The sequence below is a fragment of the Hypomesus nipponensis genome, chromosome 15 (assembly GCF_054491055.1).
Source record: "Hypomesus nipponensis isolate SF chromosome 15, ASM5449105v1, whole genome shotgun sequence".
Classification (NCBI taxonomy): Eukaryota; Metazoa; Chordata; class Actinopteri; order Osmeriformes; family Osmeridae; genus Hypomesus; species Hypomesus nipponensis.
In genome coordinates, this window is record NC_140375.1 from 11,057,110 (window position 1) to 11,080,000 (window position 22,891).

General features: G+C 43.1%; 5 protein-coding genes across 8 annotated transcripts in view; 3 read left to right on the plus strand and 2 right to left on the minus strand.

Moving 5' to 3' along the window:
• Positions 1–83: 83 nt before the first annotated feature.
• On the minus strand, positions 84–1,698 carry LOC146257506 (stress-associated endoplasmic reticulum protein 1). Its single transcript, XM_084673678.1, has 3 exons — positions 1,499–1,698; positions 1,241–1,316; positions 84–778 (listed from the first exon to the last, which is right to left on the minus strand). The coding sequence occupies exons 1-3, from the start codon at positions 1,580–1,582 to the stop codon at positions 738–740; spliced, it is 201 nt and encodes a 66-aa protein (XP_084529804.1). The 5' UTR covers positions 1,583–1,698; the 3' UTR covers positions 84–737.
• An 875-nt stretch (positions 1,699–2,573) lies between these two features.
• Positions 2,574–8,875, plus strand: pitpnaa (phosphatidylinositol transfer protein, alpha a). The gene is made up of 11 exons (XM_084673680.1): positions 2,574–2,931; positions 3,883–3,913; positions 5,107–5,252; positions 5,494–5,585; positions 5,785–5,792; positions 6,501–6,575; positions 6,797–6,880; positions 6,999–7,076; positions 7,215–7,325; positions 7,839–7,961; positions 8,097–8,875. The coding sequence occupies exons 1-11, from the start codon at positions 2,915–2,917 to the stop codon at positions 8,142–8,144; spliced, it is 813 nt and encodes a 270-aa protein (XP_084529806.1). The 5' UTR covers positions 2,574–2,914; the 3' UTR covers positions 8,145–8,875.
• Positions 8,876–9,194: 319 nt separating this feature from the next.
• On the plus strand, positions 9,195–16,495 carry inpp5ka (inositol polyphosphate-5-phosphatase Ka). 4 transcript variants are annotated; one of them, XM_084675136.1, is made up of 14 exons: positions 9,195–9,312; positions 9,637–9,720; positions 11,361–11,465; positions 11,662–11,770; positions 11,945–12,061; positions 12,282–12,457; positions 12,677–12,788; positions 12,993–13,102; positions 13,228–13,254; positions 13,891–14,125; positions 14,256–14,393; positions 14,690–14,773; positions 14,918–15,022; positions 15,190–16,495. In XM_084675136.1, exons 3-14 carry the CDS (start codon positions 11,368–11,370, stop codon positions 15,268–15,270), a joined length of 1,392 nt encoding a protein of 463 aa, XP_084531262.1. In that variant the 5' UTR covers positions 9,195–9,312; positions 9,637–9,720; positions 11,361–11,367; the 3' UTR covers positions 15,271–16,495. The 4 variants fall into 4 exon arrangements, with proteins under 4 accessions (XP_084531262.1, XP_084531264.1, XP_084531263.1 ...); XM_084675137.1 differs by lacking the exon at positions 9,195–9,312 and adding an exon at positions 9,349–9,540; XM_084675138.1 differs by lacking the exon at positions 13,228–13,254.
• A 111-nt stretch (positions 16,496–16,606) lies between these two features.
• Positions 16,607–20,306, plus strand: tekt1 (tektin 1). The gene is made up of 8 exons (XM_084674422.1): positions 16,607–16,705; positions 17,247–17,485; positions 17,608–17,773; positions 17,992–18,120; positions 18,428–18,574; positions 18,679–18,904; positions 19,153–19,349; positions 20,030–20,306. The coding sequence occupies exons 2-8, from the start codon at positions 17,296–17,298 to the stop codon at positions 20,187–20,189; spliced, it is 1,215 nt and encodes a 404-aa protein (XP_084530548.1). The 5' UTR covers positions 16,607–16,705; positions 17,247–17,295; the 3' UTR covers positions 20,190–20,306.
• Positions 20,307–20,382: 76 nt separating this feature from the next.
• The window catches only part of LOC146257510 (F-box only protein 39-like), a 2,725-nt gene continuing 216 nt past the window's right edge, over positions 20,383–22,891 (minus strand). The window contains exons 1-4 of the mRNA XM_084674926.1: positions 22,111–22,891; positions 21,416–21,791; positions 20,947–21,123; positions 20,383–20,683 (exon numbers count right to left, since the gene is read on the minus strand). The exon at positions 22,111–22,891 is cut by the window's right edge and continues 216 nt beyond it. Coding sequence (XP_084531052.1) covers positions 20,555–20,683; positions 20,947–21,123; positions 21,416–21,791; positions 22,111–22,889 — 1,461 coding nt within the window. The 5' untranslated portion in view covers positions 22,890–22,891 and the 3' untranslated portion in view covers positions 20,383–20,554. The remainder of the gene's footprint in view (positions 20,684–20,946; positions 21,124–21,415; positions 21,792–22,110) is intronic.

Here is a 22,891-nt window from a genome sequence, read left to right on the forward strand (position 1 = left end):
CCAGTGCCAGTGGGTCAAACCATAGTTTTGTAAAACATTAAGAAAGCTGGATATTTCTCAAACCCTCCAATCACAATATAAACTTTTTAAAATTTCCGTTTTTCTTTTATTGTTATTAATATATATATATATATATTGACGGACAGAAATATTTGATTTCACAGGTGTATGCCACACATAGTGCAGCAAGACATTGCATTACCTTCAAATCTTCTGATTCAAAAGATTCCTTCTGTTGTCCAAATTGAAATACAGACAAGGCATGCATTCACTGTTATATCAAGGCTCTATAACAAGATATTTGCTTTTTACAGCCATGCATATAGTTTTGGGTTAGGGAATGAAAAAAGTATGGTCCTTTGTTTTGAAATATAGACCTAAATTTGGTGTTGGCACATCAATGGACAACAATTGCCACTGCACATATACATATCTTCACATAATGACGCCACAGGCATCTTATGAAGATTCAACAATAAAAAAAACACATTCTTGATCACTTCAAAAGGTCACAATATATTCAGGTCAATCATGATGTTCATTTATGGAATGCATATGGTATTAACTACATGGCTGTCTGTCATTTACAGAAGGTGCATATTTATCCAGTTTTGGTAGTGCCAAAGAAAAGGAAGACGGGTAATGGACAGATGATGGCTGTTTCTCCTTTATCTTGTGAGGGACAATTAAAGCCCTGGATGTGTAGTTGGAATTGGACAATGGTTGTCGTCTTCACTTTACATGCCCATACGGATGCTTTGAATTATCTGGAAAATGGCTGAAACAAACACAAACACAAGTAATGTGAGTGTGAGCAGTGTGATTCCATGAACACCAGATCAGGACATCAAGGACAAAAACAGGAGGGTCAATTAAATCAAGTCTTTTTCCACTTTGCACCAGTTACAAGCAATATTTGGTGTCTCAGAATAATTAATTTGATGGGAAACATGAATAAATCCACTATCTTTTGAGGGGAAAATATATACTGTCTTGATTCAGAGGGGGCAAAGATCAAACTTTTGTGAATGGCAAACAAAGTGGATTGTAGGGAACTTTGTCCTTCGACAGCACTTTTAAAGAGATAGGATGTCCCGGCAAATCGCTACAATTAGGCTACATGATGTAGCCTTTCAATAAAATATTTATTCTCTAAACAATTATGAACTTGGGCGATACAGATACACGATGCAGAAAAAAGGCGAATCATATTGATATGAGTAATATCAGGTATATCTACCTGATCCGCAGACAACAAAAATGAACAAGGCAAGAAGCCATGGTCCAACTGCCACTTTGTCGTCCCCAGCATTTCTCTGCAGAAAGATGTACATGAGTAACAAAAAAACAAAAACATATTCCTCTGGTAGATTACACAGGTTTACATTTTTTATGAAGTCTAAAAAGTTATAGTTAGATATGGCCTATACCTTGACAGTTATAGTTGTGGCGTCTCTTTCAATGAGTAATCAATAATACAATGGGGATGCAAACTTACCGATGACTTGGCGACATTACCTCTCTGTGTAATGTTTTTGCTGTGCTTCTCGTTTGCCATTCGTATTTTCTGTTTTGCTACCATGTTTTCAGCTTGTTTAGCTATTGCAGATGAAGATCTCTCGGTGCTCCTTGTGTCTAGCAACTAGTTAGTGACTGTCTATTTTTCCTAACTTGTCTACGTACACATTAATTAGACCCCACCCACAAATGATTCCGTGGTCGTGTCACAAACAGGGACGTCCAAAAATATCTATATATATTTTAAGACAACTCATTTTCCACGATGAATCGTATTTGTACTCGGAAAATTGCTCATACCCCAGATTATTGTCCGCAACTTTAAACAAATTCTGTGTATATTTTATGATGATGTGGCACTGACTCGCCCTTATACATTTTACGTATTTCCGTCGGGCGGATGGTTTATCCGGTGTGGTGCCAAGAAAAAATTGAAGTTGAATATGAGGCACAAGCTCAACAAAGCTTTCTAATGACGACCAAAGCTACACTGTTTCACAGAACAATTGTGACTCAGTCTATTCCCATTTTTTTTTGATCGGTGGCTAACCTCTGTATTAAGTCAAATTAACAGCAAAAAGAAGTGTAGTGTATTTCAAGGTACATCTTTATACAGAGTTCTGGTATTTAATAGCCCATATATTATGTTTTTTATTTTTGAAATAGTAAAATTTGTAAGGCAATTTTCAGCATAATCCCAGAAGAGGGCAGTATTATCCCCTGAAACAGTGCTCTACGATAGTCCGTAACTGGTAAGCATATGCCCATTGATGAACTCAGCGTACCGAACAACGAAAAATTATAATATTACAACCCCATCCAATAATAATGACTGTTTGAATGATGAAAGCACAGCGTTGATGAGAGACTGCATGTTTCCCTCAACCTCACACCTGATGGCACAGTTTCGACTCTCCTCACACCGCTGCCTTTCCCTTACATTCAATCCCTCCCCTTGTAAAAGAATATCAAAACAATAGCTTACATCAACAGAGCGCACAGTAGCTTACAACAGCACTTCCCAACAGCAAGCCGTTTATAACATTCCTCTATGCACATATAGGGACGCACAGAAGCAGAATAGTAAACAGTGCACTGTGGAGGGTTCGCGCCAGCTTCGACCTGTTAAAGCAGGTAGGCTAGTTACTTCTCACTCAAACAGGTTCTGCAGGTAGGCCCAGCTGACGTTTCACCACACCAGCAACACCCACTATGGTGATGGTGGGTGTGACTTCACAGCACTTCCTAACTTGTTGTGCCTTTCGAGACAATCCCACAACGCCAAATCCACGGAGACGGGTGGGAGACGGAAGGACCGCAGTGAACTTGGGAGGCTTATTGAGTGTTCAACTCATCCCAATGTTGTAGAACTATTTTTACGGACAGCAAAGCCAACATGCTCATTCAGGAATTGTAAGTATTTGTAATTATTTAAAACCCGTTGTGAATTTAATGATTATTAGTTTTATTGACTGATGTCAATTACTTCGAGAAAAAAATGCTGTCATCGTTTACACCATTTTGCGTTCAAGAATGAAACCTTCTCTTTTGAATGAAGCTTAAGAACAGAACTTTAAACTAAATGGGCGTTGTCACAAATCTAGACACACCTGCATGTCAATGTGTAGACTAATATCGCTTAAGCCTACATGTAGGCTAGGCTAGTTGAGAGATGAAGTTGAAAGATCGATTGAATGAATGAACAGTCAACAACACAGACCAGAGGTTCAAACGGCCATGGGAATGATAGATTTAAGGAAAATTGATTATAATATGCTGTCATGTGCTCATCACTCGTGAAGACATGAAGTCACCTGCTTTAAGTACAAAGTACACGAATCAACACTAGGCAATTTTTAAAGAATGTCTACCCCATTCATATACCTTGACGATTTCTGATCTTACACTATAAGTCAATAAAGTGGAGAGTGAACAATGTATCAAGACAAGTGAAAATAGTTGTTAATTTACAAAAGCCAACAACTTAAGCATCAGTATGACTGAGAGTTTTCCTAGCATGCAGTCTACTGGGGCTACTGCTGTTCCACCTGTTGGCCCATCTTTGCAAGGCTCCCATTACACTCTGATCTGTTATAATGAAATATTCAGACACTGTTCAACTGGGCACAGATGCCTATTAATTGCCTATTGTATAGAGTCATAAGAAACACGCACGCACGCCCCCCCCCACACACACACACAATGATTCAAATTGCCCCCTGCCAGAAACAGTCTTCTGTGGTTCTCTATGCCTCTTACAATTACTAGGCTTGCTTCAAGCCACAGCAGTGTGTACTCTGTGTTTGTATGTTCGATTGTGCTGTTGCGATGAGGCTATAAACATGTCTTATCTGTTTCTTCTAGCCGAGTCGTCCTTCCTATATCAGTGGAGGAGGTGAGTGTTTGACCCAGCTAGCAGTATGTAATATCTTTGTGTCATAACCTCCTCCATTCCAACCGCAACCACAGTTACCCCTCTGAGACACGTCAGGGGTAGTTATGAGCCCAGCTTCTTTACAGCAGGCCCAGAACACTGTTTCTGAAGGAACCAGCTGGACATATAGTTTGAAGCCCATTGTCCTCCCAGACATTAGTTTTGTATTTCCTACACCTTGTTCTTATCTTGTATTTCCTGTTTCAAATGAAACTCTGTGTTTATCTATCGCACTGTTTCAAAATCCTACTTTTTTATCTGACTCCTTCCCTGATTTTGCCAATAGTACTGTATCTCTTCTAAATCACATCTTGGTCTATATCCCCTTTGTTGAAATTTAATGAATACATTAGATTTATGTACTTTAAATAAATGGGCCTACCTGCAGACCTGGCTTGTGTCCTATGTGCCATGTATTCCCCTCAATCACAATAAGAGGACCCACTGGTTTTACATGTATAGTCACATTCCAAACCTTCAAAGATCTACATACAGTACATAGCCACCTAAATAAGGCCAATGCCACTCCTCTCAAATAGGATGGGTCTGCTGGAGAGAGCTGCCTCAATTACCATGTCTCACCAATGACTACTCAATGTATAACTATGAGCCATGCTAAAGATGAGATGACATTGACAGCACATGACAGTTTCAAAGCTGCCTCTGTCTTCACACTCAGTCTTTTTGTCTCTCTGTTTGACAGACTTTCTGTCTGATTATCTGACTGTCCCTCTTTCCGTCTCTCTGTTTAACTTCATACCTGCTGACTTTGCTAACACTCCTAGATTTTGCAGACTCAGGGTCTGTTCTAGAAACTGGAGGAAACAAGTAAGGGAAGTAACGTATAGTCCGCCAGAGTAGTTTGAGAATCAGTGTACAGTGGCCTTCAGAGTTTAAATGGAAAACTAAAATTGAAAATGCTAGATAATCAACTCTTTCATGATTCACTGTTACACTCATGCAACATATTTCCCTTTCGGCCTGAATGAACAAAGCAGTTCTCTGAGGATTTCTTTGCTGGTGGTGCAATAACAGAATTAGGCAATCATTCGGACTGGGTTTACATTTTTATAATGTTTTTCTTCATTTTTTGGACAGTTTGCATGTTTCTTATAATATGTCTAATTGCCTCCTTCTTTCCTTTCCACAATCAGTACCAGGTGGGTCAGCTCTATTCTGTAGCTGAGGCCAGTAAGAAAGAAACAGGAGGAGGAGAAGGGGTGGAGGTACTCGTCAATGAGCCCTACGAGAAGGATGGAGAGAAAGGCCAGTACACCCACAAGATCTACCATCTGCAGAGGTAGGACAGGCCTGTTTGTGTCTGTAACAGTGAAGAATCCACTTAAACAAGTAATTCCTAACTACTCTATAGCATGGCATTATCATTTTACACAACTCACACGGTCATTATACTTTGGTCTTTCTGCTCGCTCAACAGAAAAGATTGAACCTAACAAACTAAATCCTGACTATTCTACAATTATTATATTACCCTAGTCATAAAATTATGTTACATTTTCACATTTCCTATCTCTCAACAGTAAAGTGCCAAAGTTTGTACGCTTGCTTGCTCCCTCATCTGCTCTCAACATCCATGAGAAGGCCTGGAATGCATACCCGTACTGTCGAACAAGTGAGTCCTCTAACACACACACACACAGTCACATTTAATAATTTACTGACATGCAGTGTACATGCATAGACATAGACTTTGTCTTATAGATCTATCAATATTCCAGGATGGCCGATATCTTGTTGTTTATTAAGTATCATCCTGAACATTTTGTATCTTCTCTTTTTCTCTTCCATGTCCACCTTTCCTTCCACTCTAGTCCTTACAGTAAGTACTGTTAATTGTTTTGTTTACTCTGTCAATTTTTTTTTACTACTTTCTTCTAATCCATGTGTATTACTACTGTGATGCATAGATACAAACAAAGAAAAACAGGGAAACTTAAACAAAAGACAGCAAAAAACTTGGTCATAAAATAAAAGTAAGTACTTGTAACGTTATGGCTATTATACATCCACAGCACAGATCCTGTTTCTTGTTGAGTGTGATTGCCCACTCCAGTAGTCACAGTTGTCATGTGGTTGTGTTCAAGTTCCATGTAGGACTCTCCAGTGCAGTAGGTGGCATATGTACACATTACGGTCACCACATACACACACGCGCACACACACACACACACACACACACACACACACACACACACGCACATGAACCCACCGACACAAATGCACACACTCAGTATGGCCAGCATGATGAAAGACGAGAAGGTAACCTTGCCTTTCAGAAAGGAGAGACGCTGACAGGATTGACTTTACACAGTGGCACACATCTCAAGTGTGTGGGAAACTGTGCATGTGTGTGTGTTTGAGTGGCGCGTGTACATGTGTCCTTTTGAATCCCAAGGGGCTGTTATTACACTGTCTCTTAGCTGATGAACTGTAACCCGGGTCCTGACAATGTCATGTAATCTTGTTAAACAGTTTCTATGTGTGTTGACATTCCTGTTTTCTTCCGTCCTCCTTCATTCTTCTGCAGAATGAATTCATGAAGGACAATTTCATGATTAAGATTGAGACGTGGCACAAGCCTGACATGGGAGAGCAGGAAAATGTGAGTAATCTGTTAATGCATTCAATACAGTGTAGCTTAGCCATTTGTTTAAAATATGTTTGCTTTTAAACTGGAGATTGCATGGGAGACATTGGATCAAATCCAAATTGGTGAGTCACTATCGTCATTTCCTCTTTGGCTCTGAATTGGTGTGTGACAGTGTTCCTAGCTCTTCTGATATAATCTTAAAGTGTTCTTGCTGATATTTCTGTATTGTGAAGGTGCATGGACTAGATGCAGACATATGGAAGAATGTGGAGGTGATTCATATAGACATTGCTGACAAAAGCCAGGTGGAGACCAAGGTAAGAGCAGTTGTGTGCTCTTCGTTTGTATCTGTTAATAAACCTGCTCTTGTCATGTCTTAATTAGTACCTGTAGACTGTTATTACTTCTAATCATTAACTCTTCTTGTGTTCACAGGACTACAAGCCAGAGGAAGACCCTGCCACATTCAAGTCAGTCAAGACAGGCAGGGGTCCTCTGGGGCCTAACTGGAAGGTACTGTATTTCCCATAATTCTCCCCTGCCATTCTCTTCGCAAAGTGACATGCTCAGACCAGAGAAACAACCATTTCATGTTTTTTTGTCTCTTCAGGAATCTGAAGGCTATTAACTTGTCATTCTGTTTGTCTGTAGAAAGAGCTGTCTAGCAACACTAGCTGCCCCCACATGTGTGCTTACAAGCTGGTTACAGTCAAGTTCAAGTGGTTTGGTCTACAGAACAGGATTGAAAGCTTGATTCAGAGGGTACGGCAAGAAATGTCTGCAGTGATGCATGACATACTTATCAATAAGTATTTTTATTGTGGCTTAGAATAGCCTTAACTAGAATAGCAAACATAATGAACTGTAGCATATGTTATGTTAGTTATGCTAGTTATATTATGTTTTTATGAATTTATGACTTTTATGACACCAGTGTTCTGCTTCTTCTTTAATGAATGCCCCTCCCATTGGAGGATTGAGGTGCAATGTAACTGTGGGGTGGCAAAGTCCACGATGACACTAGTGTGACCATTCAGTGGTTACATGAAAACCTCCCTGGCTATGAAAAAGAAGGCTGCACAGAAGTTTCTTGAATAACATGACTCATTACATTGCTGTGACCTCCCTGACTGAGTTTATAAACTCTAGGTGCCAAGTAGTGTTTACTGTCCTCCAGTGGTTTAGATCAGGAATAGAAAATGCACTACTGTAAGGTTTTATTGCCTGGACTTGATATTTCCTCGTTGGCTAACTTCTGCTTCATATGATTTTCAGCAAGAGAAGCGGTTGTTTACAAACTTCCACAGAGAGCTGTTTTGCTGGATAGATAAATGGATCGAGCTAACCATGGATGATATTCGACGGATGGAGGAGGAGACCCAGAAAGAGCTAGATGAGGTATTGTACAGAATAGTTGTGTATTCCATCTTACAGTTCTGTCATGATAATAGATGTTAGCTTTAACATTGCTCTGTTACGGCAACTAATGGCTGAAGGATTTCATGAATACTGAAGTGTGCATGTGTGTTTTAGATGAGGGTGAAAGACCCAATCAAAGGCATGGCTGTAGCGGAGGACTGAATCTGCTGGGACCCCCATTGTGTTCTTGACCACTGGCCCAGGAGAGCAACAAGGCCCGAACATTTAGCTGCATCCCCAATCCAACCTCTACTCCTCTCAACACAATCCTGTTGATCCAATGGTGTACAATTGGTACAAACTCCTTCTGGCCGATAAGCTGACAAGATTTCACCATGTCACTAACAAGTCACACAATATTTTTTTTAAATTTGGGAATCATTTTGTTTTAGAGTTATGTGTTGTTATGATTAGTATTGTTGTATTGTCTGCAATTCACCATATGTTTACACAACCAAAGTTGTTAGCAATGTTGACTAACTTCTAGTTACTGCTCTCTTAGATATTTTGCGTGTGTCACTCTCCTATCTTTATTATTCACATGTCTATGGAGTATTGTCCTCAGTGACGGTAACTAAATGCTCGCTAGCTAAGTGCCACTGTAAGTGACATAGACATAATTAAATTCTCTATCACAGTCAGAAATACAATCAGCCTTTTTCTGCTATTCTGGCACATGTGCTAATGCTATATGATTTGGGACGTGGGGAAACAGCAAGTAAGTTAAGTACAAAATAGGAAACATATCCTTAAAAGTCTGTGTTTACTCACAGGTTGGCCTGTTTTGTTTAATTCATTTTCTGTGTTTTACTGAGCTACAGTGCAATGACTTTGACAAGAAATGTTATTATTCAATTAAAAAAACAATGTTTATACAGTTAATCTCTTGTGATTTGTCTGTCTAGGTTTAGTTTTACTGTTTCACCACACTCCAAAGGAAGGGTTTAAAATACCAACTAAAGTAGGCTACATCTGTTCAAACCATGCAATAGAAAACCATGCATTAATGCAAGCCGCCACACTTTTTCATAATAGTTTTTAAGTGATATTGTGTGACCCTATTAGGATCACAGAGAGAGAGAGCTCGTTTGCAGATCATGTTGAAATCCCAAACATGCAAAAGGTTCTCAGAAATAAAAGCATTTCTCCATACATTACCAGGAGGGCGCTATCGTTCAACAGGATGACCCATTACCCCTGAAGAAGAGAGGAGGTAAACAAAGTAAAACAGCAGACCATTATCACTACCATTTGGTATCGTAGTAGAAAACATCCCTGGTTTGGTCCGCATGCAAGTCAAACAGGGGAATTAATTCTCATCTGAAGTGCGGTAATACACACGATTATGTCGTAACTTTGTCACTAGTTAGCTAAGCTAGTTAACTTCATATGACCTTACCACTAGATAATTATCAATAGATTAATAGCTAGAGCTAGCTATTTTAGTTTAGCGGTTCTGTGAGCGCCAACTTCACTACAGGAAGCCAGCAGGAAATGCTAATTTAGTGTAACTTGAAGCGCAAAAAGAGTTGGATGTGTCAAGCTCACACCGTACAAGGTTCCTATTGCTAACATAAGCTGGATTAAGCAAATCTAGTTAATTCTTTCTCAGAACTTTTCATTCTAACTCCATTGTGGGTGTGTGATTTTGCAGCTGGTAAGAAGATGGAAAGTAATGGCCAGCCCAACGTCCAGAAAACAGTCAGCCCGGGAAGGACTGCTGTCTGGACTCCTTCAGGTTTGACTGCTCACGTAATGTTCATGAATTGCATTTGCCAGTCAAGTCTACAAGACAACCTGTGGTTAAACGTGAAGGTTAAGCAACTGCTGCATAGAGTCGTAGTAAGTTGTCTGTACTTGTACTAAATCTTATTGGAAGACCAGTGTATAAACGAGAATATCAGAAAAACACGTAGAGTTCTATTTTTCAGTCTGGTTGCCTATAATACAAAGCTTAGGGCTTAACAAGACTGGAATGATGGTGATTAAGTTGCCCAACACATTCCCATTCTTATTAGCAAATACATGGGAACTCTTTCTTCCCCAGAGGAAAGTTTAGCCTACACCTTTATCATGCAATAACCACCCCTTAGAGTTAAAGTTTATGGGATTGTCGTGGCATTCCGAGTTTTTTCTCCTCGGATTTCTTAATGTCGAAATAAAGTTGAGTAAAGTGATTACAGGTTCATCGGGCTGTTTCCTTGTAAAAGGGTTCATACGTTATTTGCACTGTTCTCACGTGGACCCTCTCAGAGACAGATTACACATGACCCCATTCAGCCCACCCAAGGTCCTCCTCCAAAACCCCAACTGGGACTCACCTTTCCTCACTCCACCTTCAGCCACTGGGACTGGACATGGCCAGGAGACCACTAGAATCTATTTATGCCTCGGAAATCAAGTTGTCATATACTTAACTCCTGTAACTTCAAAAATAAGTATATTAATGAGAATATACTATTTTAATTGAGGATTAAACTGCAAAAGAAAGAGCGGTTCTTATTTATAAGAAGCTAGCTTCTGTACACTTCACTATTGGAGAACCAAAAATAAGGAACACTCTGCCCATCTGGACCCAGTAGTGAATCTTCCCAGTTATTGAGTTTAAGCTCCAGTAGCCTGAGCCACAATGGATGAGATCCGGCATCTGTTTGGTACCATGGGGCGCGTTCGTTCTGACAGCATGGCCAGCGCTGACACTCAATCCACGGGCAGCCGCCTGCTACTGCGCCAGCGCCTTACCCAGCTAATGACTTGCGTGGATGACCTGGACCCCAGCGACAAGCTACACGATCAGGTGGCCCGAACCTTGGACAATGCCTTTTTAATCTGCGGAAAGAAGGCTGGTCGCATCAAGAGAGACCCTTTCAGGTGGAGATCGAGTGAAGAGGTTTCTCCTGAAGACCCAGCTTTACTCCATTCTCTTTTGATCTGCTTCTGTCATTCTGTTTGTGCTTCCTCCTGATTGTTGTTGTCTGAGCTGGTGACCTTATTCTGTCAATTGAGACAGACTCATCATCACAAATTTTGCCATCATATCAACTGATGTCTATCTGTATTAGAAATAGACAAGGCTTGGGCTATTGAGTCAAGGGAGAGGATCAGAGTTTTGTTTGTGTATGCTAATGTTTCTGGATTTGAGTCTAATAACTCAAATGTCTCATTTTGTCATTCAAGTTTAGAGGCATTGATGGTGGTCATGGTTGTTCTGTTCTAGACAAAGAAGTGATTCAGTTTTTTCATGGAAAAATGACATGATTACATGAATAAGGCTGTTAAATGTATTTTCTGTTTGATTGTAAAGTTTGCCTTCAACAGTTCCATGTGTCTCATCAAAGTTAAGCATCTCACTATTCCTCTTTGTCATCTTTCCTCTAGACTGCACATGGTCACGTGGAATGTTGCCTCTGCTGACCCTCCTGATGATGTCACCTCCCTGCTTCACCTTAACTCCCCCAAGACACCAGACCTCTATGTCATTGGGTAGGAAGACACCTCCACCATCTCTGTGATTGGCTAGGCAGACACCAGATCTTTTTGTGATTAGATGGGTAGGCGCTAGAACTATCTTTTTACGTGTGTTCGACTTTATGCGGCGCCAACACCTGAATAGCCTGAACACTGTTTGACATATGAACATAGTATGGCTTGGTGTCTTAGCGTGTGTTTCCTATTCCAGTCTCCAGGAGGTATACGCTGCTCCTCACAGGTTCGTCTCAGACTTGGCATTTGACGACTCCTGGAGCCACCTGTTCATGTCTACCTTAGGAGGACGAGGCTATATGAAGGTATTGGAGAATTGACCCCGGGCCTGGTCACGTGACCTAGTTCATCTCCACCAACAATCCTGTCAAGCAATGGCACCTGTGTGTAGTTAGTGGACAGGAGAGGGATGGAAAGGACAAAGGTGTGTGGTCAAACTTGAACACTTACCTGTGTGATTGTGTGTGTTTGGGTTGCAGGTGTCGTCCATTAGAATGCAGGGCCTCTTATTGCTGTTCTTTTCTAAGCTGATTCACATTCCCTTCATTAAAGACATCCAGGCTACATACACACGCACTGGAATGTTTGGCTATTGGGTAAGACACACACATATACTGTACACACACATACACATATATATATATAAAATGCATGTGAGAAAAATCTGTTTTGCTATTAGAAAATAGGTATTGCTCATTATATATGAGATGCTTGGGTTCATTCATTTAAATAAGGGTATAGATTGATAATTTCAATTTGACATAGCACTCTTCTTTGACCCAGACTTCACTTCCAATACCACCCTTAATCTCACAGGGGAACAAAGGGGGCGTGTCCATCCGCCTGTCCTTCTATGGTCACATGATCTGCTTCCTGAACTGCCACTTGGCCGCTCATATGGAGTATGCCACGGAACGCGTTGACGAGTTTGAGTACATTCTGGACAGACAGACTTTCCACGCCAAGAAGACGCCTTGCATCCTCGATCACAAGTCAGTACAACGCAATTAAGAACAAAGGGAAGTTGCTGGGTCGCATAATGACTGCATGGTTCTCTGTAGACACTGCTACTGTTTCAGGAAGGTAGACTGAGGATATTAGAATGTCTGTGTACTTTCTCTTATTCTTGCAACCTCTCTCTCTGTCTCTCTTTTTCACATGTTTTCCTCCTCTTTCCCTCACCTTTATACCTCCATCTCTCCTTCTTTCAGATTGGTTTTCTGGTTGGGGGATCTGAACTTCCGTATCCAGGATCACGGCATGCACTTCTTACGCTCCTGCATAAACAGTCAGAGTTTTAACCTGTTGTGGAGCAAAGACCAGGTCAGACCTCACACACACACACACACACACACCCACACCCACACACACCCCATATATGACGGTGATCTTTTTCCCCCTTTTTAATCTGTTTTTACGTTTTCTCCCTTGATGAAGCTTTTTTCCCCTGTATTTGATTGTTGCTATATGTTTGTGTTGCTCATATTGTTCCACTAACCTGTGGGTCTGTGTGCGGCGTTTGGTCAGCTGACCATGATGAAGAAGAAGGAGCCACTGCTCCAGGAGTTTGAGGAGGGACCTCTAGATTTCCAGCCCACATTCAAGTTTGACAGGCTCTCTGACAATTATGACAGCAGGTGACTTGTAATACACACACCTTTTTTTGCTCTCATTTGTTCCTTCTCTCTGGACCCCCCCCCCCCCCCCACAGACACACACACATTCTCACATGTTCAAACTCTGCTCTCTCTCAACTTCACAGGCCCTACGGGACATGGTTTGCTCTTGAGTAAGATTTCAAAGCCCCACCTCTTCCCCTTCCTTGTTCTAACCTCCCTGACCCCAGTATGAGTTATGGTATTTTCCTAAACCTGCAGTGGAGCTAGGCTACTAAAAAAAAATACTTCTAAAACAAAATGTCCATGAAAAAGGTTAATTGTTTTGGCAATTACAAGTTGGAAGCACCTGTGACTTACAATACTCACACAGCTGTTTCTTCCCTTCTCATGTCCTATCTTAACTGTAAGATGCAGTAATACCTCTGAAGAGTACGCTTGGCCAACCCACAAAGACATTTGCAAAGTAACGGATTATCTTTGCAAAGAGTTGTGGAATGGCCTGTCTAGCCTCCAAGAATAGTGGCCTCTAGAACACAACCAACCCTGAGAAGTCTGTTGGCTGGAGACCGACATTAGCTTTTGCATGGCTAACACTCATTAGGTGCAGCTGGTTGGTATATGACACCCTAATTGTACCTGTTCACGCTGGCCACATCAGTATTGTGGAAATGCTTTGAAATGTCCACAAAGGCAAACTTTCTAAATTTGTGTAATGTGCTAAGTTGCTTCTATCTCTCTCCTTCTCTCCCCCACCCTTGTCCTCCCTGCCTCCATCATTCCCTCTGACCCACCCCGTCACTCTCCAGCGGGAAGAAACGTAAGCCTGCCTGGACAGACAGAATCCTGTGGCGCATGAAGCCCAAAGCCCTGCCCAGCGACCGGGAGGATGAGGACTCAGGATTGGACAAGAAGCCAGCTGTTTCAGTGCAAACAGAGGAAGAGGAGGAGTTTCCTCTGAAAGTCAAGCTAGACTCATACATCAGCAACATGGAGTACCGCATCAGCGACCACAAACCTGTCATAGGCCTCTTTACCCTGGAGGTGAGGCACAGTTCCCATTCCTTGGCTGCTTATATGTGTTTACTGAATTCTGGTGAATGGCACGCCATAAGGTAAAGTCTTTCATCTCAGCCTGTTTTTCCTTCTCTCTTGATCTCTCGCTCCTCTCTAGTTGAAGAAAATGTATGAGACTCCCCTGGTGCGTGTTTATGCTGAGGGGGATTGGAGCGCTGACATGGACGCCATGGCAGTTTACAGCCCCCAGCAGCCCTTCCCTTCTAGCACCTGGGACTGGATTGGCCTCTACAAGGTCAGATAATTGGCCCGCCCATCAAAGCCAAGCATTTACATTTACAATTAGTTATTTAGCAGACGCTCTTATCCAGAGCGACTTACAGCAAGTACAGGGACATTCCCCCGTGGCAAGTAGGGTGAAGTGCCTTGCCCAAGGACACAACGTAATTTCCACAGCCATGAATCGAACCGGCGACCTTCTGATTACTAGCCCGATTCCCTAACCGCTCAGCCACCTGACTCCCTCCCTGGTCCTCCAAGTATGGGTTTTTGCTCCAGTGGGGTAAGGGATATATTGTTTTTGTGTTCCAGGTGGGATTCACATGCCTGTCAGATTACCTTACCTACACCTGGGTGAAAGATGACCAGGTCTCCTTTAATGATGAGGTCATACAGGTACTGCCTCTGTCTGTCTTTCTGTGTGTATCCATGTTCACGTGTGAACTTGAGTAGAGGCGTGTGTATTGGTGTGCGAGTGTGCATGTGCATGTCTTCAGTAGAGGTGCATGTATTGACACTGTTTTCCCTGCACTCCTCCAGGTGTATGTGAGTAAGGAAGAGATCCCGGTGAGGGGAGGAGAGTGTGTCCTCTGCTACTACAGCAGCACTCTGCAGTGCATCATTGGCATCAGCCCCCCCTTTAAGGTCAGTGTGGGTGTATGTGCACATAGGCATGTGTGTTTGTTGAGAGAAACAAACAGAGAAACTGGGTTTTAAATACTGTCATATTGACTACAGTACCATCTACATTCTGCAGTCTTGTCCTGTTCCATGGTAATGGGGGCCTTTCTTGTTGTTCTTTGTTTCTTTAGGTGAATGAGTCTAAAGTAACTGTCGAGATGGGCATGGCTCCAGACAACGTCAACTGGCTAGACAAGCTAACAGACAGTTAATTTAAAGCACTGTGGTGCTGTTGAAGTGCTATGATTCTCTACCACTCATCTATTACTATACGGAATGAGATGGGAGGCACATTTTGAGTGAGAATGTGTGATGATGATTCATATACAGAGCTTGCAGGACCAGAAATGGCCTTAAAGGCAGTCAGTACTGTTACATTTCCGCTTCTACCTTCTCTCCACTATTTTTTTTTCTTGCTTCTCTTTACTTTTTCAGTATCAGTATGGGATTTTGCTCTCAGTCATCTTGTCTTCTTTGCTCTCTCCTCACTTTTCTTCTGGGCCGTTCGCTCTATTGCTGCTGAGACATCACAAAAGAACCTGGTTCAGATCCTTTCTAATATATCAGCACTCTGTTGAGCTCGCACAACCAAAACCTTAAAATAGTCCCCACATACCTGCACTCCAGGCAGATTCAACTGAATCTGCACAGAGTACAGATTTCAGATATTGTCTGGTCAGTTTTAATGTTATTTTCAAATAAATGTTCTCTATTTATACTTTTTTTTTTTTTTTTTTAAGAGTTCAGTGCACAGATTTGAAGTAATTGTCCAATTGGATTCCGAGACCTTGCTGACTGACTAGGAAAATCAATCTTTTTTTAATCATGTCATAATGTTAGTAATGCAACCTAAACATATTTTAGTACCAGGTCATGTGTTTTCTGGCATTAGTCTGCTGCCAGTTATCTTCTAATTAATATATATATATATATATATATGAGAGAGAGAAATATATTGCACAAATTGTTAATGTTTGTATTCACCATGTCCTATACATTGAAAAGTTACTGATATGACTGTTTTCCATGTACTGTAGGCCTATAAGACTGGATGTTGAGTAAACAAAGGTTAAGAAGATTCAGCAAGTGCCTTAAAGTAATAGACATTGATGCTCAATGTCTTGGTATAGTGCTTACTTGTATTTGATTATTTATTTTTGGATTGAATATATACAGGATGTAGGTAGGTTTGCTTGTTCTGCACATGCAAGTAGATATGCATACAATGATGAAGGCACTTAACTTTAATCTGTTTCAGTTTAATCAGATCTGTATTTTCTTTAAGCTTGCAGGAAATGTTTCTAGCTATATTTTACTGGAAAGATTACTGCTACTTGTTGTCACTTTATCTGTATTCTATTTTTTAATACGTTATAGGAGTGGTCTATTGTTTAATGTATGTGAATGTATGCAAATAAACGTACTGTAACAAAATAACTTATTAATAGTTTTATGAAAGCAAACAACACAACGAATATACTCAAGATCTCAAGGCTGTAGCGTTTCCAATATGAGCACTTGTTTCCGCCCAGTTGAAAGATGTGTTGTGTTGCTGTAGCAACCGTTTGTTTAGATACCGAGAGACGTCATCGATGAGTAGCAACTTCTATATTACAACAGACGAAACGGTACCAGCGTATAAGAAAGGTTGGTACAGCACGGTTTTGGTTGATAACACATTTTGTGGCATTATTGTTTGTTTTTTACTTTTGAAATGCTACTGTTATCAGCCATCTAGCTAAAAACTAGTGTGACACATTTCTGTAGGTTAACTGTACTGTACAGTACTGTTAATACACATAGTCTATATCAGCCAAGTACAGTAGCCCATCTTTCGTAGCCTACAGTACAATTTGGATTAGCCTACCATAGTCTTGAGGGTAGCTTGAACTAACCATTTACTTCACGAAGAAGTGTAAGACAGTAAAACCTCACTTATGATAGCTACACTACCTATCATTAGTACCGATCAGTACCAGCAGAATGTCGTTTATGTGTGTGGAATGCCCACTTCCTTCCAGCCTTGTTTCAGCAATCCTGTTCTAGCCTTGCAAGGCAGCCTTTCCTTCTTGGCTTATTTTGTGAAACCACTCTTAATTAAACTCGAGTCAAAGTGCAGAAGTTCAGACAATAATTAGGGGCACTATTTTTCATATAAGAATGTATTTTATAATATTTCCTACTGCAGCTTTAATCAACAACCATAAGCCTAGACTCTGACTGACCAACAGTGGAGGATGTCTCGACTGATGGGACCTCCACAGAAGTTCATGCCCCCAGAGTGGAGGTTAGCCAACCAGCTGCAGTATGTGAGTGCAGAGGCTGAGCGGGCACGCTCAGAGCGACTGATAGCAGAGAGCAAGAGACTGATGGAGGAAAGTGACAACACGGCCAAACGCATGCAGCGGGATGCCAACCAGAGACTAGGTAAGACTTGTAGCCTTATAGGACCCATAGCATGGTCAAGAATCATTACACTGTTCAAAATGTTATTTCCAAATACTCACCACAGCCATATTTTTCTCCCTTGTGTCCCTGTGTGTGTCCAGAGCAGAGAATCCATGACATCAAATTCTGGAGGCAGGAGCTGGACCAGAAGCTGGAGGAAATAGTGCAGGAGATCGAGGTTCTGATCATCTTCAAGAGCCGTGTGGAGAAAGCCCTGGAAAGCTGTGCTGAGCCCCTTAGGGTCACTCTGCTCTGCCTGGAAGAGAGGTTACGGGTCAGACCTTTCAGTAAACCAGACATTCAGTCAGACGTAGTTAAAGCTACTACATTACCAGCATTATCAGGATAAAGGGTGTATGTTTTTGAGATTTGTTCTCCCCAAGCCACAGTGTGTGCAGTTCGTCCCCAACTGACTACTGGATGGTTCAGACATACAGGTCAGACAGAGGCTTTACCGTTTCCGTCCCGTGTTTGTGTGTCAACAGACAGAAGCGTGTGGCGATCGACCTGGTGCATGACGAGGTGGAGCGTGAGCTGATGAAGGAGAGGGAAGTCATCGAGGGTGTGGAGGCTCTGCTGAAGCGCACCATTGAACAGACAAATGAGCAGATAAGGTAGTAGAGGGGAGTGACAGGAATAGACCAATCAGCAGACAAGATAGAGAGAAGGGGTGAGGTGGGGATCCTTTTCTGATTTGCTTCTCCCAAGGTTTCTTCCATTTTTCCTCTTTTGAGTTTTCCTGCAACTTTGTCCTTGTTTTTGAAGATTTTAGGGATGGTTTAGGTGAAGTTCTATGGGCAAATGTGAAGCCTTCTGTGATATTACTTGTAAAAAGGGCTTCACTAATATCATTTAATTTGATGAGAAAGGAGGGGCTAGAGCAGACCCATGAGCAGGCGTGTGTTTTTCTGGTTTCCCCAGACTGAACCGCTCTGCTAAGTACCACCTCGAGAAGGACCTGATAAACAAGTTCCAGGCTGAGAGGATTGACAACTTCTGCTCCATCCTCACCAACAACTCCTCTAGCCTGGAAGACAGTCCCAAGGAAACGGGGATCACAATACCATGGTATCAACCAGATAAGCTTCTTCCTCCTCTGTCCATCATCCCTGCTGTCTTTCTATAAATTGAACAGAATAGACAGTAAAACACTAACCTTGTGTCTCCTCCAGCAACACAGTGACCCCAGAGGAGTGGGAGAACTTCTCCAACATCAACATCACCAAGGCGGAGCATGAGAAGAACAACTCCATGTCACTGCGGGCCCTGGTGGACAGCCTGCTGGAGCAGACAGCTGCGGACATAAGCAGGCAGCATCACATCACCAGCACGGCCCTGCGGCTGCAGGTCCAGGAGAGCAAGACCACCAAGAGGCAGCTGGAGGACCATCTGGCCAAGGTCACACTGCTCCACTTTTTGTTACTTGTACAGTATGCTGTGATCATTAGTTTATCGTGTTAAACTATTAGAGAAGAGAAGCAGTTAGCTGTTGATTGTATCTTGATGGATGCTCTATTATAGAACACAAGAGGCTGTGGCTGCTATCAGATGGATATTCTATGGACATTCTGTTGTTGCATTGTACTGCATTGTATTGAATGGTATTGTGTTAAAATAATTGTATTTTATTAAATTCCCCCTGGCAGGTGCTGTCAGAGATCTCCAGCCAGGAGAAGAACCTGGAGGCCCTGCATGTGGCCATCGCTGACAAGGAGGCCCCCCTGAAGATGGCCCAGACCCGCCTCATGGCCCGCAGCCAGAGGCCCAGCTGGGAGCTGTGCCATGACCCGGTCCAGGTCCGTCTGCTGGAAGAGGTCCAGGAGCTCATGGCTCACATCGACAGGTCAGCCTATTTACCCCGAGTGTTGTTTATCAAACATATGCACATGAAATTACCGTAATTTTCGGATTATAAACTGCGCCTTTTGTCGCATTTTTCGACCCTGCGGTTTATATAACGGTGCGGCTAATCTATGGATTTTTACAGCTAACGGCTAACGTCTAATAAATGGGAGCTTCCTCAAGCAGCCATCTCTTTCTTGACAACTAATCACATATGGTAATTAAACCTTAAAACGCCTGCGGTTTATAGTCCAGTGCTGTTTATATATGTTCACATCATTCAATTTAGCTGCTGCGGCTTATATAACAGTGCGCCTTATAGTCCGAAATTTACGGTAAGTATCTGCGTCCTGAATCATCATTTCCTTGGCTGGCTACTGAATACAAAATGTCTGAGAGGTTAAGGGTCACTGCATGGGTCAGGAGAAGGCAAAGTAGTTGAGCTCTGCGTGGATGAGCTGCCTGTAGCTAGACTACACCTCTCATGGTTGGTTATCAATCCACATTGTGGGTCTCACACAGATACAACTGGATTGGTGCCTCTCTTAAAGATCTTGAACGATTTGCCATTAAAAACCATTATTTTCACTTTCTGCTTAAGATGGTTAGGTCAATTTCAGATTTGTGTCTGATGGGTGACGTTGTCCCTCTAACCCCACTCGCCTGATCTCCTGCTCCCAGGTTACGCCAGGCACAAGCCCTGTCGGATATGGAGCTGAAGGCCCTGATCCGCAGCCAGCTAAGCCTGGAAGAGGAGGTCCAGGTGAAGTCCCACTCTCTCTACATTGACGAGGTCATCTGCACCCAGCTGCGCCAGCCTGTGGCAATACACAGCTTCTGAGCAGCCAGGGTTCCTGAAATATTGTCTGGGACTCTATATAGTGTGAGGGGGTCAGATCCCAGGCCTTACAGTGTCTTTATTCATCAATAAACAATGAGATATGAATATACCATTAAAAAGAGGCTCCTCTAATGCTTTTTTGCATTTTTTGTGTTTGCTGTAACTTTAATATATCTTAGTCTAATCAGGGGATTGTAAACATAATGTAAAAGAGAAACAGACCAGGTGAATGTGTGGGTGTGTGTAAGCCTGTTTGAGTGTCGTTTATCAAGGACATGCACATGAAATTAAGTATCTGCTTCCTGCATCGTATTTCCTGGGCTGGTGATTGGCTACTGAATACAAAATGTCTGAGAGGTCAGGGGTCACAGCATGGGGTAGGAGACGGCAAAGTAGTTGAGCTCTGAGTGGATGAGCTGCCTGTAGCGAGAGTACACCTCCTCCAACTGCTCATCCTCATCATGGGTCTCGTACTTGTTGGTGTAGATACGCACCTGAAGGCAGGAACATTTGTAAGTCTGTGAGAACTACTGGGACCAGTCTGGGTCTCTTGAGTACCTCAATGTGTTACCACAACTATCTGAGATGAGGTTTCTGGTAAAACATTTTATGGTTGGGTTCCTCAACAGGCAACTGAAGGTAAACTTAAAATCTGAACATCAAACAGTTCTTTTCCAGCTGCCCTGCCAATTGCATGCTAGGGGAGTGGTTTGACCTTTCCTTATACCAGTTCCCCCCAGATCTGCCCCTCTTTTACCTTGATGGTCCTGAGGCAACACTTTTTATCCAGGCGTTTTTGCAGCAGGAAGTCTAGGAAACTGATATGGAGGAAGGCCCAGACCTTGAGGTAGACCAGCCGTGGACACAGCTGCACTAGATCCAGAATCTCCTCGTCCACACTCTCATGACTGTTGTTCAGGTCCAGGGTCAACTTCTACACCAGATAGATACACAAAAGAGACAGCAGGAGAAAAAAGAAATGCAAACAGAGTTGAAGTTGAAATATACATTTATTCATTGTTCATCATTGTTTCATTGATTTATAATGTGTTCACTGCATTTTAGAATTACAGTGTGAGAAAAGCGTAGACAAACAAACCCTGTGAATAAAATAAAACAAATAGAATAGATACCACCAAATATCTGTTCTGTATGTATTGGTGGTAAGGTATGACCCAAATATACAGTACGCATTTAACACGTCAACAGCCTCCCCATCCACTGACCTGCAGGCAATGGCCGTACCAGGGCAGTATGCTGGAGAGGGCAGGCTTAACACTCCAGTCCTGCTCACTGAAGTAGCAGCTGGTCAAGCTGAGAGATCTCAAAGGGATTTCCTTCAGAAGGATCTGGCTCAGATTACTCAGGCTCAGGATCCGCTCCACTGTGATCTGGACCCGTAGATCCGGACAGTGGCGGGCCAGGTGGACCCAGGAATCACCCGAGATAATCTGCAGGTGGGGCTCGTGTACGTGGCAGCGCACGATGAGGGTACGCAGGGAGCCCCCACCCCTGAGGTTTTGGCACGCCACAGAAAGAGCAGCCAGCAGTTCATCAGACACACAGCTGTAGTTCAGAGTGAGGGTGGACAGACCTCTGAACCTAGGAAGAAGTAGATGAAAACAATATATTGGCGGAGATAGTTCTGGCATGGCTCGGCCAGCACGTCATCTCATCAGCTGATGTGTCACCACATGGGGATCTTAGATTCCTATGCTCCCTGCCTTGTTATTATTGTATATCTTCGTGCCTTGTTAGCTATGCTCCAAGGTAGGTTCCCCCCTTAGATAACCACAACGCCAAAGACAAACCTATTTCTATTGCAATAAACGGTTAAATCAATGTCCCGACAGAAAAAGAGATACATTGGAAATGGTCACTTCTGTTCCCCTTCACTTTGTCCTCGAGCCCACTACTGTACCTGTTCATGACATGGGCGAAACCTGGAGAATCGTACACTGCCAGCGGCTGGGAGAAAAAATCCTCCAGGTTCAGGCTGATGATGCCAGGCCTCCGGCCCAGGTGGACATGCTGCTGTGCTGCAGCCACGGCCTCCAGCACCTCCAGGCCCTGGGGGAGGTTGAGCCGGGCTCCCCGCAGGCTCAGGTGGCCCAGGCGAGAGCCCTCCCTTCTCAGGTAGAAGGTCAGGCTCCGGACAAGGCCGTTCCTCACGCTGCGGCACCAGACGACGCGGTCCAGCTCCATGTGGTTGATGGTGAGGGAGCGCAGGCGGCCACCTGTCTTGCGCAGCGCCGCCAGGAAGGTCCTCAAGGTCTGCTGGAAGCGACGGGACACTAGGGAGTTGAGGGGGTGGGAGAAACGGATTTCCAAGTCCTCCAGGTAGTTGCCGTACGCTTTGGCATAGCAGACCGCCGTCTCAAGCTCTGAGCGCCGCGTGCGTGAGATGCGTCCGGAAAAGTTGAAGGTCCGGACTCTCCAGAGGGAGGGCGAGTGCATCACATGGTGCCAGTGGCGGGAGACGAGCATGGCTCGGACACGGTCACGGTCTCGCAGCCACCAGAAGACCTGACGCAAACACACGTCTGGGAGGTAACCCCAGCCACACCTAGGCTGATCATCCTCCTCATCGTCATACTCCTCTTCATCCACCTCTTTCATTCCCTCCTTTTCAACTTTGGCTTCCTTGTCTTCGATTTCCTCGTCGGAGAGTTGTTCCACAGGATCCTCTGGGTGATTCATTT